The sequence below is a fragment of the Acomys russatus genome, chromosome 14, assembly GCF_903995435.1.
Source record: "Acomys russatus chromosome 14, mAcoRus1.1, whole genome shotgun sequence".
NCBI lineage: Eukaryota > Metazoa > Chordata > Mammalia > Rodentia > Muridae > Acomys > Acomys russatus.
Genome location: NC_067150.1, coordinates 52,086,673 through 52,102,572, shown reverse-complemented (window position 1 = coordinate 52,102,572; position 15,900 = coordinate 52,086,673). Strand labels below are relative to the sequence as shown.

Here is a 15,900-nt window from a genome sequence, read left to right as displayed (position 1 = left end):
TAAGGACTCAACCATTTTTAAAACATAGTTTTAAAAAGGTATAATAACCAGGGCGTGGAGACACAAGTCTTTAATCTTAGCACTTGGGAGGTAGAAGCAGGGTGGATCTCTGTGAGTGTGAGCCCAGCCTGGTCTATAGAGTGAGTTCCAAAATAGCCAAGGCTACACAGAGAAACCCTGTCTCTAAAAGCAATAAAAAAGAATTTTAAAAATGTATATAGTTGAGGCAAGACAAAGCCCATGCTTATGTCACTGTGGGAACTGAATGTACATAGAATATAAGCTTTGAACTGACTGGAAACTCAGTGACATACTCATCTCATTAGAAAAATAAAATTCTGGGCTGTGAGGTGGCTCAGTGGTTGAGAGCATAGTCTGCTCTTCTATAGGTCCTGAGTTCAATCCCCTGCATCCACATGGTGGTTCACAACCATCTATACTTGGTACATGCAGATAAAGCACTCATACAATAAATAAATCTTAAAAAAAAAAAAAAAAGAAAAGAAAAGAAAAGAAAACTCAACAATGGAACAAAATATATTTTATTTTATTTATATTATCAGAGTAAGGCCCAGAAGAGCCACAGAGTTGCACCCAGAATGCATAGCACCAGCAGGACAGGCTCTGGGTCAGCTGATGCTAACACTGAAGGCCTTGTCGCATCTGTATGATCTGCATCAAGATTGTCTGCACGTCTTCATCCATGTGACCCTGGGGAGAAGGACGAGGAGAAGAGGCCATGTGTCATCTTTACTAACTCCAAAGGTGAAGCCTTTATCCTACCTAGGGCATGCCTGGCTGTGCCTCCCAGGTGAGCCCATCGTCCTGGTGAGAGGACCCCACAGGAGGGGCTCTTAACCTTAAGACCAGAAAACCAATGGACAGCAATGGCCTCTCCTGAGTAGCACTGTATGCATTAGAAACAGGGTAAGCTACAAAACATCTCCCATGGCTGTTGTGGGTCTTTTTTAAAGTGTGTGTGGCATGCATGTGCACATGTATCCTCGACCGTTGTCTGCCTTCGACACAGAGGCAGAGTCTGTTGCTTGAAACCAGAGCCTGCCGGCCTAACAAGCCTGTTCTGGGGAGCCCAGCTCTACTTCCTGACAGCTGGGTTTAAAGGCTGGCTGCCATACCCACTCAGCATTTCCTTGGTGCTGGGGAATCTGAACTCTGGTCCTCAAGTGCACATGAAAAGTGCTTTGCCCTCTCAGCTGTCTCCCTGCCCTGCTCCTTCAAGGAGGAAAACAACTGAGGAGAAAATAATTTCCATACTTAAAATTTTTACATAAGCAGGATGACACATCTCTGCAGCTTGCCTTTTCACTCAGTATCATAACAGTCTTTCTACAGAGCCAGTTAACTGTTAATTTTTTATGTAATATCCACTATATACACATATTAAATTTCTTTGCCTCTTCCCTAATGTCAGACATTTAAGATATAGATAGATGATAGATACGCATCATACATAGCCCTATATCCATATCCATGTATGCATATATATACATATATATATAATTTTGCAACTCTACAACATATATATGTATAATCCTTAGAGCCAGACACTTGGAGAAGAAATAACTGGCTCATAAGGCAGGCTCAGCACTGGGTGTATTCTGAACAACTATTATGCCAGTGCTCAGTGCTCAGTGCTCAGTGCTCAGTGCTCAGTGCTCAGTGCTCAGGAAGTGGAGGCACGAGGATCAGGAATTCAAAGGCTGCCTGGACTTTATGAGACTTGTCTCAAAAACAAAACAAAATACAATTAACAAAAAGCCAGATCAATGTTTCATTTTTTAAAGTACTACAGAAATTTCCTTACTAGAAGTAACAATTTACACTTGCACCCAACAGGGTAATAAAAGACCCATTTTCCAAACACTCGGCCAAAACTATAGGTAAAGAAAGGTGCCTCTTATCATCTGCATCGTCCCTGTGGCAAAGTTGAGTGTGTCAGGCATTTATATTTTAAAGGAAACTGTTTAAAAAGTTTAAAAGTGGGGGCTGGAGAGATGGCTCTGTGTATAAGAATGGTTGCTGTGCAAATGTGAGGTCCTGGCACGCACATAAACACCCTGGGCAAGGCTGTAAGTTCCTATAAGGCCAGCATTGCAGGGCAGAGACAGGTGGATCCCAAGCACTCTGTGGCCCATCAGCCTGGCTGAACACAAGGGAGCTGAATGTGAGCTTCAGGCTCAGTGTCTCAAAGCAAAAAGCGCAGAGCGCAGAATAACAAAGGCACTCAATGTCCTATTCTGCCTCCACGTGCACCTGCATACTCCCGTGTGCACAAGACACACACACACACACACACACTTTTTTAAGTATCAGGGCTAAGCAGATGTGAGTCTGTGGTAGGCTCACACGCCTCATCTTTATTATTAATGTATTACTGGAGTGTCTAAATAGGTTTCGGGAGGACACGTCTATGAATATAAAAAGTTTTGTCTCCCAAATCTGTTTTTACAGCAGCAGGGTGTTTAAATTTCAAACGTTAGCCACAGTTGACTAAACTGGATCCATAGTTAACTGTAAGATGCCAGACGGGCAAGATGACTTCAGATGCCAGCTGCTGTGCTTGCTTCATTAGGACTCGGCAGAAGACAACTTTAGATTTCAGAAGCGTACATTATACATAGTAGAAAGGTCTGAGAAATTGTCATGTTTTCTTGTTCTGCCCCCTCTGGCCAAGACCAAGATGTTTCCCATCCTTTCTATTATCAAGTCTCTGTGTGTGTGTGTGTGTGTGTGTGTGTGTGCGCGCGCGCGCGCGTGTGTCCTGCTCTACCACTGTCTGCCTTATCCCCGCGAGATAGCATCTGTCACTGAACCCACAGCTGGGCTGGTGGTCAGCCTCAGCGGCCTTCCTGTCTCGGCCACCCTGGGAGCTGTGTTATTGGCACTTAGGTAGTCATGCTTGTCTCTTTCCATGGGTTCTGGCTCCCACTCAGTAAGCCACCTCTCCAGGCTGATCTGTGCATCTCTATTTCCCTCATAAGCTTCCTATTCTGTTGCCCACCGATGGCTCTTAAAACTGAACTCATCTTTCAGATGGCAGCAAACGTCCTACCCCTCCAAGAAGCAGCCGGGAAGCACCCTCCATGTCAACCCTCTTCCTTCAGTGCTCCTCTAGCCATATAGAAAAAGGAGACTGGTGATTTTTAAGAAGCCAATGTCAGAAAGTATGTTTACTATTTAACTGAGTTCTCTGTTTAAAATTTAAAAAAGGTTCTTTGGAATTTGTTCTCAGCACCCATCTTTCCTATTTCCCCCTGGTCTTTTACAGAACAGCGTGCCTAACACATTTCAAATCCAAACAATTTCTATTAGTCCCACCCCCACCCCACCCCAACTTGTCATTCCAGCATGTTTCTTTCAGGACATCTTCCTGAACAATCTATTCTGAGAACTAGGGAGAATATTCACATGGCTGCCACCCAGCAGACACAACCCATCGTTCACACCCTAAACATTTTCTTAGCATACATTTTTTTTCTTACAGGCCTTCCCGGGGAACACAAAAGAAGGAATTTACATTCTTTTGTTTCACCGAGTTTAAGGCGCCAGAAGTAAGTAATCAATTATCTCATAACAGACCTTTTCTTTTCTTTTTTTTTCTAAATTACTACAACTCTGTGCATACCCCCTTTGTCCTTTTCAGACTTTTCAAGTGTCCCCTACTTCAAAGAACGCCCCCCCTCAGCCCCCAGGAAAAGTATGCAGCCCCTCTACCCTCACTCTTCCTGCTGACAGCCACGTGCCATGTCAAGGCACCATCCCAGCGAGCGACACTGTTAACGTGAGCTGCCATCATGTGTTGCCAAACTGTCTGGAGGATGAGTGACAAGCAGATGGAGGCAACACTAAATTTAAGATGTTGTGTTGCTGTGTAGCTTTGTAAATTGTTCTGGGAGATATGCAAGCCATGATTAAAAGAAACACAATTATTTTTAAATAAGCATATGGACGAGAGCAACTTCAAATGTCAATTACATTCATGTTAAGTTTATCCAAAACATAAAAACACTATTTCTTTTTCTTAAAAAAACGAACAGTCTTTCCAGAGACGCCGCTGCTCTTACCTGTGCGGCACTGAGGAGGTGTCTCCGGTAGACAGCAATGACTTCCTGGTGTTGTCTGTCAGCATCCTAGAGCCACAGGAAGGCAGACAAGGGCATTAGCACGCACATCAGCAAGACCAGGAGGCTCATGGCAACGCTGTGCCGAGACCTCCCGCAGACTGGCAGCTCAGTAAAGGGCTCCTACCACTTTAGAACAAAACCACAGATGCTGAATGACAGGCGATGGGGCAAGTGTAAGACTCTCCCATAATCCATAGTACTATTCCTGGGAAAGCAAGGCCACGTGCCCTAAGTCACAGAGGGTCACTGCCTCAGCTCACTTCTGCTGCCGTGAACCTGCCAACCTGTCTGCCATCTTATGCTTCAGGCCACCATAAGAGCTTCCCAGCTTGTCTCCTATGTCCTCTTTGTGATAATGCTAGTTCTAAGCTAGGTCTTCCCTTTCCCAGTGCTGGCTTAAAGCCCTCAGGAGGGTGCCTCCTCATGTGTGAGAGAATCTAAACTCGTTAGCTTGGCCTTTGGAGTCCCCACAAATAGTAAAAGCCGTATCTTCTTTTATATTTATTTTCATTATTTTAAGTCTGTGTGAGTACATATGTGTGTGTGTGTGTGTGTGTGTGTGTGTGTGTGTGTGCTTGTGCACCTGTGTTGGATGCGTGTCTCTATGTGTGTCTGTGTGTGCTGTGTGCGTGTCTCTGTCTCTGTGTGTGGTGTGTATGTCTGTGTGTGTGCCTGTGTGTTGTGTGTGTGTCTGTTTCTGTGTGTGTGTGTGTTGCATGTGTGTTCATGTGTGTGTGTTCATGTGTGTGTTCATGTGTGTGTGTGTGTGTGTGTGTGTCTGTGCAGAGCCCACAGAGGCCAGAAGTATCAGATCCCCTGGAGCTGGAACTATGGGTCTTGTGAGCTGCTCAATGTGGCTGCTGGGGACTGAACCTCAGTCTTCTTTAAGAGCAATATATGCTTTTAATTGCTGAGCCATCTCTCAAGCCCAGGCCTTCAAAACAAAACAAAATAAACAAAAAGCTTGTATTGTTGCTGTTGTTAATTATCATGAGTCCCCAGCACCTCTGCACCGCTGCACCCTCCTGCCTCCTGTCACTCTCTGATCATGTTGGCTAGGTGCCACCTCTGTGAGTCTTTTCACAACCATGTTCATGGGCTGGAAGACCCTCTCCCTTCCTTTCACCCACCAAATGCTTTACAGGTTCAGGCCAAGTTCATCCTTCTTCAGGACCAGTTCCCAATAGATGCTAGCCTTTCCTTCCTGGGAACGGCTGTTCAAATGTGACCCCCGACTCCATGGGTGAGAAATAGTTCCCTGTCACCAGTGCCCATAGGTAAGAGATCTAATTAGATTAGATCTAATTAATAGTGACATGATTAGCGTCATTGTCACAGGCTTCTTCCTGCCAGAATGGAGTCTGTATGAGAGGTGAACTTGGCCCCTCTCGCTTCTGCGTTCCTGTGTGATACTGCCGCCATTCTGTGACACAGCCAGACGGGTCACCAGAGGCAGCCCCTCCAGAGCCATGAGCCAAGTAAGTCTCTTTAAACTATTCTGCCTTGTAGAACGGTGGCGAAGGCACAGTTCAGGGAGAAAATAACACAATGCTTACTGTAGTGGCATACAGTAGGCACCAAATAAAGGACACTGTCATTCTATAAGTAATGGCACCATTAAACAAAGATTACACACTTCCGTGTGAAGTCAGCCACAGATGCACTTGATCTCCATGGGGGCTACACACACACACACACACACACACACACACACACACTCAGATGGCCCCGCCCCTCAGTGCCCGGGACACTCACAGCCAGCTGCTGCTGCAGATCTTTCACTTGGTGTTGCAGAGTATCCACCAGCTGGCTCCGCTGCTTGCTGGGGCTGCCGCTCACGTAGGGGAGCTGGGAAAGGCCGCTGAGCGCCTGCTTTAGCCTTTCTACGTTGTTCAGAAGCTCACTTATCTTTTGAGAGACAGAGAGAAATTGACATTGTAGGAAAACATACACCATCATTTCTGATGACCATCCTTGCACGGAAATCACTCCCCACTTGAGACAGAAACTTTAAACAGCTGCCAAGACCCCACCAACAGAATACACGGCATACGATTTGTACAATTTCTTGAACTTAATTCCCTTCAGTGAATTTCTTCCAAAGACAATACCAAATTGAGAATAAATATGTACGCCCTAAGACTAGAGCATGAACTTAATTATCTATGCATAAGAAAGGGCCTGAGGCACAAGAACTGTCTTCCAGGTGATGTTTTGAACACTGAAAAGGGGTTTTATTAGATGGAAGATGAAAGCAAAAGAGCTTGACTCATTTGCACACAGAATTAACTTATATGCTTTCTTCTCATCAAAGGTTGTATTATCCTGTTTTTTTGGGGGGAGTTGTGGTTTTTTTTTTATTTTTTATTTTTAATATATTTTATTAATTTATTCTTATTACATCTCAATGGTGTATTGTCCTGTTTTTAAATTTTGTGTGTGTATGTATACACACATGCACACAAATACACATACACACAAAAGCACACTTATGTGTGCAGTACCTATAGAAGCCAGCAGATGGTGCCTGTTCCCCCAGAGCTGGAGTGACAGGGGTTGTGAGCTAACCAACACTGGTGCTTAGTCCTCTGGAAGAACAGCTGGCAAGTGCTTTTAGCTGCTAAGCCATCTCTGCAGTCCCAAGAGTTGCGCTGTTTAATAACTGGCCACGTGTCTAAGCAGAGGCTGGAATTAGCTATCACAATGACGGGTTGCTGCAGCCTAACAACCTTGCACATAAACGGAGTGGATTTAAATACTAGGTCTTACGGGAAGGCGTGCTGCTGACGGGGGCTGGGTCTGAGGCTTCTTTCCCTCATTCCAATTCCCCCAGAGGGGAGTGGCCATTTCATAATCACTTAGTGAATGCATTAAGCTGCGAGCGGTCTTCCTAGTTCATCTCCATGGCACAAACTAGACATTTACCACTTTCAAAAACAGTACTGCGCACCTATTCTGTAAAATTCGGCCATACAGAAGAAAGCCGAGAGGGAAAGATAAATGATAAATCCTGCTCCTAAAATGTTTTAATGAGTGGCAAAGCTAAAATGAAACCTGCGATTTTTGAGGAACTGTGGCTCTGGGCTAGACTGGGCACTGAGGATTTCAGGGTAAAGATGAGATGCCAATGGGTGCACAGGGCACAGCAGAGCACAAAATGAACAGAGCTTGCCAGGCCAGGGTTACGGAAACACCTTTGGCTGGAATGCATGCTGGCTTGGGCTCAGGGTATTGGGATGGGTGAGTAGGGAGGTGGGGGCTGGATGCTCCCCAGTGACCTAAGTTCTCTCAGTCAGAAGCCACTAGATTCTGTCTCCTCACTACAGGAAAGTGGGCCTTAGTCTTCTCTTCTTTCCTACCTGTGAGCTGAGGGGACAGAAAAAAATGTCTTTGATCTTTGTGCTTTTTAAATTTACTTTTTTTTTTTTTTTTTTTTGGACACACCGGGAGTCAAAGTGGAAGGTGGTGTTTCAGCAATGGTTTTGTAGGCCTGTCTGCAGGACTGTATGCTAAGGAGCCACACCCTACCATGCAGCCCCACAGCGACGCAGTTTGTGTCATGCCTACCTTACTGTCCTTCGCTTCGATCTGCTTGGCAGACTCCTGTATCCTCTGCTGCAGCTCCATGACCGTTGTCAGGGACTTGTCACATCGCTCCTTCTGATCCCTGATCTCCTGCTCAATGCTGAGATGGAGCAAGTCCTTCTCATCCTTAGCAGAGGACTTCTCCTCACACACTTGGCTGTACTTCCTGTTCAGACTGGCCAGCTTGTCGTTTAAGTTGGAAATCTGGGTCTCCAGATCGTTCTTTGTGTCTTTATATTTTGACATGTTGACGACCTCTCGGGTCTCCAAATTCTTGAGCGTCTGCTTGGTGTTCTGCAGCTCTGTCTGGAGTTTGGAGACTTCCTTGCTTTTGTCCTGGCTTTCCTCTTCCTTTTCTCTCAGGCTGGCTCTCAAGGTTCCAATCTCCCTCTCGAGGGCCTCCTTTAGCCTCAGGTGGTCTGCCAGGGGCATGGAGGACGTCTTCTGCTTTTCCAGCCGCTGCTGGAGCGTGCCCACTGTCTGCAGCTGGCTCTCCAGAGACCTCTGCTTGCTTCTCAGCTCCTCCTCTAAGTGCTCAATTGTGTCATTGAGAGACTTCTTTAGTGCCTCCACCTGCTCCAACGGGACGGGCTGTTTCTGCAGAAGGCTTTGGGCTGCGAGGACCTCGGCAGTCTGCCTGGCCTTCTCTTCTGCCAGCTTCTCTCTCTCGCTCTTCACAGCGCTGTATTTCTGGGACAGGTCCTGCAGCTGCTTGCTGAGTTCCTCTGTCTTCCCGCTTAGGGCTCGCTGCGTCTCCCGGGCCTCTTCCACCAGAGCGCTCCTATCCTGCAGCTCCCTCTGAAGGGCGGCGAGGTCCTTCCTCAGACTCTCATTCTCCTGTTTGCCCTTCTTGGCCTCTTCGTCCCTCAAGCGACACTTGTGTGTCTGCTCTGACAGCTGCTCCCTCAGTCCCTTCTCTGTAGCCTTGAACTTGCGTTCGCACTCTTCCAGTCGGGCGAGGGGAGCGTATTTCAGCTTGATGCATTCTTGGATGGTGTCGAGCTCCTTTTTCTGGGCCTTAATTTCAGCATGCAGCGTGACGATCTCCTCTTGGCCTCGGCGGTAGTCGGCCAGGACGGCCGTGTTGGCATCCTGTGCCTCCTTCAGGCTCTGACTCAGCGCGCTCACCTTTCTCGAGTGTTCTTCCAGGCTCACGTAGTCAGCCTTCATCTGATTCTGAGCGTTCTCCAGATTCCTTCTCAGGACCTCATTCTCATCTCTTATTTTTGAAAACTCCTGGCTCGTGTCATCAAACTTTTTCTTCGTGTCAAGTAAGGCTCGGTTAGTTTTCTCCAATGCGCTGTTCAGTGAGGCCTTCACTTCCTCGTGGGTTTTGGCAGGCACATACTGGCTACTCAGAGTCTTTTTCAAGCTGGTGTTTTCGGAGGTAAGTGCCCGCATTTTCTCCTGATCGTCACCACATTTTTTATTAAGTTCAGACAGCTGCTTTTTTAGTTCGGCAATATTGGATTTCAGACCCATTAGTTCCTCTTCATGTTTTTCGGGAGCTACGAACACAGCTTCCAGGCGGCTGACACTCTTGGTCAGCCTGTCATTCTCCGTCAGCAGCCTCTCTGCTTCTAGCGTCTTCTCCGTGTATCTCTGTGTCACTTCAGAAAGCTTCTTATTCAGGTCCTCCACGGTTACATCATGCGACTTCTTCATCTCCTCGCTGACCCTTACAGGCACGTAGCGTGTTTTCATCTCCACTGTGAGGCTGTGCACCTGCTGGCTGAGACGCTTGGTGTCTGCGCGGGCATTCTCCACTTCCTTCTGCAGCGCCTGGTTTTTGAGGGTTAGCTCGGTGACCTTCTTCCCCAGTTCGCCCGACTTCTGCTCTAACCTGCTCCTGAGCTGCTCATGCTCCTCAGGTTTGACGTGCTGGGCGAGCTTGGCCCGAGCGCTCTCCAGATCCCTCTTCAGCTGTCGGATCTCCCCCAGAGAGTTTTCATAGTCCCGCCCCACCTCCCCCAGCCTTTTCGCTTTCTCGTTGACCTCATCTGATAACGAGGTCTTCATGCCTTCAAATGTCTCTCTGGGGATGCAAAGGGCCAGCTTTGCCGCCAGCTCTCTCAGCTGGCCCTCCAACTCCACCACCCTTCGCTCCTTCCCCTCCCGCTCCACTTTGCACGTGCTACATTCCTTCTGCAGCCTCCTGTTCTCTTCCTTCAGCCTGCCTTCGTCCCTCTTAAACTCTTCCACCAGCATCTCGCTCTGTTTGACTTGGTTTCTCAGCTTTCCCACCTCTGCTGAAGCACCTTCGTACTTGGCTTTCATGTCCTTCAGCTCCTCGGTGAGGCGGTGGCTCCCTGTGGCTGCTTCACTGGTCAGGTGCTCTTTCAGGGCAAGGAAGTGGGTCTGCATTTGCTTGACTTTCCCTTCAGACTCGTACATCCTCTTCTGCACATCCTTGAGGGCGTCCTCCAGCTGCTTGATCTGATAGTCCGACTCCTCCTTGACTCTGTCACATTCCAGAGCGAAGGCTTTGCACTCTGCTGCCTTGTGAGCCAGTTCATTTTGGAGCTTCAGCTGTTCTTGTTTGGCCGAGTCACAGAAAGTTCGCATAGCTTCTAACTCTTTCTTTAAAATCTCATTTTCAGGGTATGAGGTCTGACTGTGAAAAGACAGCTCCAGAGGTCTTAACATAGACCTGCTTTGCATATGGGTGGGGACGCCAGGAGATGAACACTGCAAAGGAAAAAAAGACATCAACCTCAGAGCCCACAGACGACACTGTGCTGACTAGTATTTCATACAGGGTTCTAGACAGTATCCATGTCAGCAATCAAAGGGTTTCCAGATTAGTAAGATGGGAGAGATGGGAAGGGGGAAATAAAGGAGCAATTTTTATAGTAGGAAAAACAGTTCTGGGTAGGATTTCCTTAATACACTCAAAACATTTTGAGAGTTCTTTTAAGGCAGTTTCTAAAGAAAATAGTGGCGGCCCCTGGTCTCAGTTTCCTTTCTCCAATCAGCATGCCTCCACTCCATAAGAATACCAGTCCTAACAAAACACACTTACTGTTCCATATGTTATAATATAGACCTGTCTGGAACTTCAGGCTCTAAAGCAAGCCATCAGAACCCCCAAGTAAAAACTGCATTTTAAATGTGTGGATTATTTCACAGAACTATATACTATTAAACTTCTATTTATGTATTTGTTTGCGTGTTTCTTTGTTTTGTGAGGCACGCATTTGTGGAGGTGTGACGACAAGTTTTCAGAGTTGCTACTCTCCTTCTACTGTGTGGGTCCCAGGGTTTGAACTCAGGTCGTTAGGCTTGCAGGCAGCTGCCTTTACCAGCTAAGCCAAAAGGCTGCTCCACATACATTATATTCCCAGTATATTTTATTTACTGCCCTTTAATTTATGGATGCAGAGCCCAGGAGCATGGATATGGAGTGTGAACTATACATGATGAGTCCTGGATTTAAATGGCACTTTTCACAACTACTCGTAAGTAGGCCCGGGGGTTTTCTTTTTGCCTAAAAAAAAAAAAAAATTGCTTATATAAAAATCCATCACAATGAATACGTACTGACTGAGGAAAATGTCGCCATTGTCCTGACGGGAAAGTGACTAAACAGGGCACACAACATAATCACACCCACTGAAGGAGGAAGTAACACACAAATTATGGTAAGGAAATAAAAGACACTGGCCATGTGCTCTCAACGCTAAGCTTACATTACCTACACTTTTATTGTAACTGAACTTTTTATCTGAAAACATAACTACAGCTGTTAAGAGCACCTCATTGCTCTTCCAGAGGGTGCCCGTTTGATTCCCAGCACCCACATGACAGCTCACAACTGCGTGTAGTTCCAGTTCCAGGAAACCCAATGCTGTCTTCTGGCCTCCATGGGCCGCTGGTATGTGGTGCATAGACGTGCATGCAGGCAAAACACCCATACACAGAAATACAGTTCTTTTAAAAAATACATACTGATTTTGAGGTAAGAAAAATTACTTTTCTCTAGTTTATCATAGCCTTATTGAGAGTTCTAAACTTGACTCCTTTGTCCAAAACTTTAGAAAAGTGTGATTTTCATGCCTTCCTGAATCTACATACTAGAACTGGAAAACAAATGGCATCCAAATCCCAGATGCCGGGCGCTGATGAACATGTCAGCAGCCCTAGGACAGCGGAAAGCACAGAGAAGTCAAAGATGCCTGGTTCAAGGCCTACACATGAGCGCCTTACTGGATAAATCTCTCTCCTGCAGCCCTTTAAGTCTTTGTAGGGGATTACATGTGTATCAATGCGCACACAGTGCACAGAGCAGCGCCTACGCCAGAGCTGTGAATACATTGCTTAGTGCTCGGTTTCATAGGCAACCTCAAAGTGTCATCCATGAACATGAGGAAAGACAGAAAGCAATATCCTCAGCCTATTGTTAACATGCCCTAATTTTTAAAATGTACATAAGTGTCCCAATGTGCCTGTGTCGTGCAATGGCCTTCCAGATGTACACATTTGTCTCCTCATAACCCAGATCAACATAGACAAGTTTGCAGCAGCTCAGGAGCATCGTCATCCTCGACTGCAGTGAGAGAGAGAGCCTTCTCCGAGAGGCCTGGGGTGGCACTGCTCACTTACATGCTATTTCCCTATTTTTATAGTCACACCACCACAAGTTCACAGGTAAAAATAATGTATGTGGTTTTAAAAAAGTACAGATAGATACTGAAGATGGTTGAGGAAGAGGGCCTGGAAGGGAACTCCTAAAGAGAGGGGAAACAGAAGTCTAGCGCGGCACCTGCACACCACCAGCTGAATGCTCTCACAAGGCCTACAAGGGGCATGCAGTTAGGGCAAGCCATCCAGTGCTGGCAAAGTGGCAACAGGTGCAGGGATGTTGAACAGAGAGCGGATTTTAAACCCAAGCTCAGTTCTGACAGCGACTCTTCCCACTGCCCGCTGTAAAGAAGAACAAAAGAAAAGAATTTAACCGTTCTGTACCTCGAAATATTTGAATCTGTTTTTCAGAGCCTCGATGGTTCTTAGGCTTTCCTCATGCTGCTTTTCTTTAGCTGCCAAAAGGGACTTCAGCTTCTCTCTCTGAAACGGGAAGGAGAGTGCAGAGTAAACCAGCCCTGAGCTCAGGATGCAGGGGGCATCTGTCTCCTCTGACCGTGGCAACTGGAGTTATGTTGGGACCTGGCTGGAGGGATTCTCCAATCTGGTGGATTTTAATTATTAGCAGAGTTGCTAATTCATAGAAATATTCCAACAAAATGTATCTCTAGAGGCAGTAGTGTCAAATATTTGAAATTTCATTGTTTTAAGCTAGTAGTTTTCAGGCATTGTCTTTATAATTAATTAGAATTGTCTGTTTTCTTAACAAGTTTCATGAAAGCTACATTCAAAAACAGTCTTCCAATGCCAGGCGTGGTGGCGCGCGCCTTTGATCCCAGCACTCGGGAGGCAGAGTCAGGTGGATCGCTGTGAGTTCGAGGCCAGCCTGCTCTACAAAGTGAGTCCAGGACAGTCAAGGCTACACAGAGAAACCCTGTTTCAAAAAAAACAAAACAAAACAAAACAGTCTTCCAGTCACACACCAATTCTTTTCCCCTTTAAAATTTTACTTTAGTAATTGAGAGATTATTCTAAACCGTGCAGATGAAGAAAACATGATGCAATTCCATTAGCCAGACCTGAAGTCGACATTATGAATGTCTGTGTGTAAAGTCTATATGTAAAATGTCTATATGTCATGCCTTTATGTAGAGTTCCATGTACAAAATCTATACCTAAAGTGTATATTATGAACAGGGCTATATGTAACATCTGTATGTAAAGCCTATACTATGTAGAGTTTTATATATATATAAAGTCTATATGTAAGCAGAGCCAGAAACAGTGCTCCTGTCCCTCTCAGTCAGGGCGCAAATGTTCACTTCTGTACCACCCTCCATTCACAAGGCACCTGTAGGCTTTAAAATAAAGCGTAGCACCCTACCTCGCTTTCCAGGTCATCGGCAACCATTACTTCCTAAGGGTAAGAAGAAGAAGCACGTTTTCATTCTTGAACATTTACCTTAAACAGCATGAGCCTGGAAAGTAACCTGAAAATGAGTGGTGCATGTCTTCTAAATTGGGGACAAGGATGTGAGGAGACGTGTGTGTCCTGCGTGCTGTCATTGGTTCTACTCGCTAACTGCCAAGAGTCTTCAGACTCACGCTCCTCCTCCTCCTCCACCACAGTCTTCGGTCATTGTGCTGATGAGCATCACCCTGGTCTCTCTTTCTTGGGTACCTATTAGCTCAGAGCCCAGGCACTCCTCTGCTCTCCATCTCCTACTTCCCATACTTGCCAAGGCCTTACCTTCCCCTAGATTGTGGGACATTTTTCCCCATTTTATTTTTGGAGTCAGAATGTTCCCTCTTTAAAACATCTTATTTTTAACACATAGATAAAACATCCTCTTGTCTCATGGATAATACTAACAGTGGACAGTGTGGAGTTTTATTTTTGGATTTCCTTTCCCTCCAGAATCCATTGCATCTGTGCCTCTCCAGTGTGTGCTTGGTACCCATGACCTGGGACTGAGGCTCTCCAGGAATTTCTGACACTTTGGGTGTGACAAGGCAGCTTCACTGCGGGACGATTTGATTGGACCTTCCAGCTAAAGGGCTCCTCATTACAGTGTCTAAAATCAACTGCAACATTAGAGAACAGTAGCACCGAAAAAACAGCCATGGCATGCCTCTTCCTCACCAACAGAAGCATCTTTCAAGACTTCGCCATGGCAACTCATCCTGGATAAGATGTGCACTCAAGGAGCAGCGCAGCTAAACTACACTGCAAGTACTGTTTCCTTTCCCCCCTAAAAACAATGGCTTGTGGATATTTCTTACATTTGACATTTCTTACACATCCATTTGAAAAGGGGTTTTGTTTTGCTGATGCGCGTTTGTGTGAGCATGTGTACACATGAGTGCAGGTGCCTGTGGAGGTCAGAAGACGGTGTCAGATCCTCTGGAGCTGGAGTAACAGGTGTTTGTAAGCAGCTGGGTGTGGGCGCTGTGCCCTCTGAGGGAAGAGCACATGCTCTTAACTGCTGAACCACCTATCCAGCCCACATGTCCAGCTTTGTACATGCCAGAGGAGGCACCACATGTCACTGCCTCTGGGATTCTGCCTGGAACAATGCCCCTGGTCTACCTCCTCACCCCATTTGGCTTTCCTACAAAATTCAACAAAGCAAGCTCTCCCGCCAGAAAGCCCCTCAGGTACAGCAGCCCAAGGTGACCTATCCTCTCATCTAAATGTCAGCCTATCAAATGTGCGTGTGCATGCGTGTGTGTGTGTGTGTGTGTGTGTGTGTGTGTGTGTGTGTGTGTCAAGTGAAGGTTTTGGCCCCAATAAGATTACAACACCCAATAAGGAGCATGACCCAATGTCACCTCCTTCAGTACCTTCACTTGAAGAGATGAGCCACGGGCAATGCCAGACTGTGGATGACTGTTCTGGATGGTAAACAGATTTTGGATTTTTTTCTTTTAACTCAGACTCCTTACCTCATTCAGTTGTAACTGTAAGCCATTGACTTTATCCAGGAGTATTCTTTGCTCTTGCTGAGTTTTCCTCAACTTCTCTCTCAACTCTTCATTTTCAATCTCTAGAACCTTTAATCATAAAGACGACACCATCAGCCTGACAGGGCAGTGGCACAGGGAGACTTTGGAAGCGCCCTGCTATCACATACAGCCGTGAACGGAGAGAGGAGTCTTTAGACGATGCAACATAAACGACACAACAAGGGTGTTGTGGTTGCTGCCGAGATGGCTCAGCAGTCGGGTGCTCACTGTTCATGCAAAGGACCTGAATTAGGTTTGCAGTACCCACATTGGGCAGACACCACCTGCAACTTCAACTCCAGCGGAGCTGAAGTCTTCTGGTTTTCAGGGACACCCACATTCACATGCATGAGCATGCATGTGCACGCACACATATGCACACACACACAAATAAATAAATATAAATAAACACGACAAAAAAATAAATATTTTTAAAAGTTTTCTGTGCATTTTGTCTTGTTGGAAATGCTGGGCTTCAAGCTCAGGGCCCTGCACATGCCATTCTCACTCACAACATGACAGTTTCAACACCTCCAAACACAACTGAGAAATCTAAAAGCCAACAGTAAATTCACTGTATGAT

At 46.2% G+C, this 15,900-nt stretch overlaps 1 protein-coding gene across 1 annotated transcript in view; it reads right to left on the bottom strand.

Moving 5' to 3' along the window:
* Positions 1-521: 521 nt before the first annotated feature.
* The window catches only part of Uaca (uveal autoantigen with coiled-coil domains and ankyrin repeats), an 87,332-nt gene continuing 71,953 nt past the window's right edge, over positions 522-15,900 (bottom strand). Inside the window, exons 11-17 of the mRNA XM_051156601.1 lie at positions 15,258-15,365; positions 13,696-13,728; positions 12,696-12,794; positions 7,713-10,418; positions 5,901-6,053; positions 4,086-4,151; positions 522-711 (exon numbers count right to left, since the gene is read on the bottom strand). Of these exons, the coding sequence (XP_051012558.1) occupies positions 640-711; positions 4,086-4,151; positions 5,901-6,053; positions 7,713-10,418; positions 12,696-12,794; positions 13,696-13,728; positions 15,258-15,365 (3,237 nt within the window). The 3' untranslated portion in view covers positions 522-639. The remainder of the gene's footprint in view (positions 712-4,085; positions 4,152-5,900; positions 6,054-7,712; positions 10,419-12,695; positions 12,795-13,695; positions 13,729-15,257; positions 15,366-15,900) is intronic.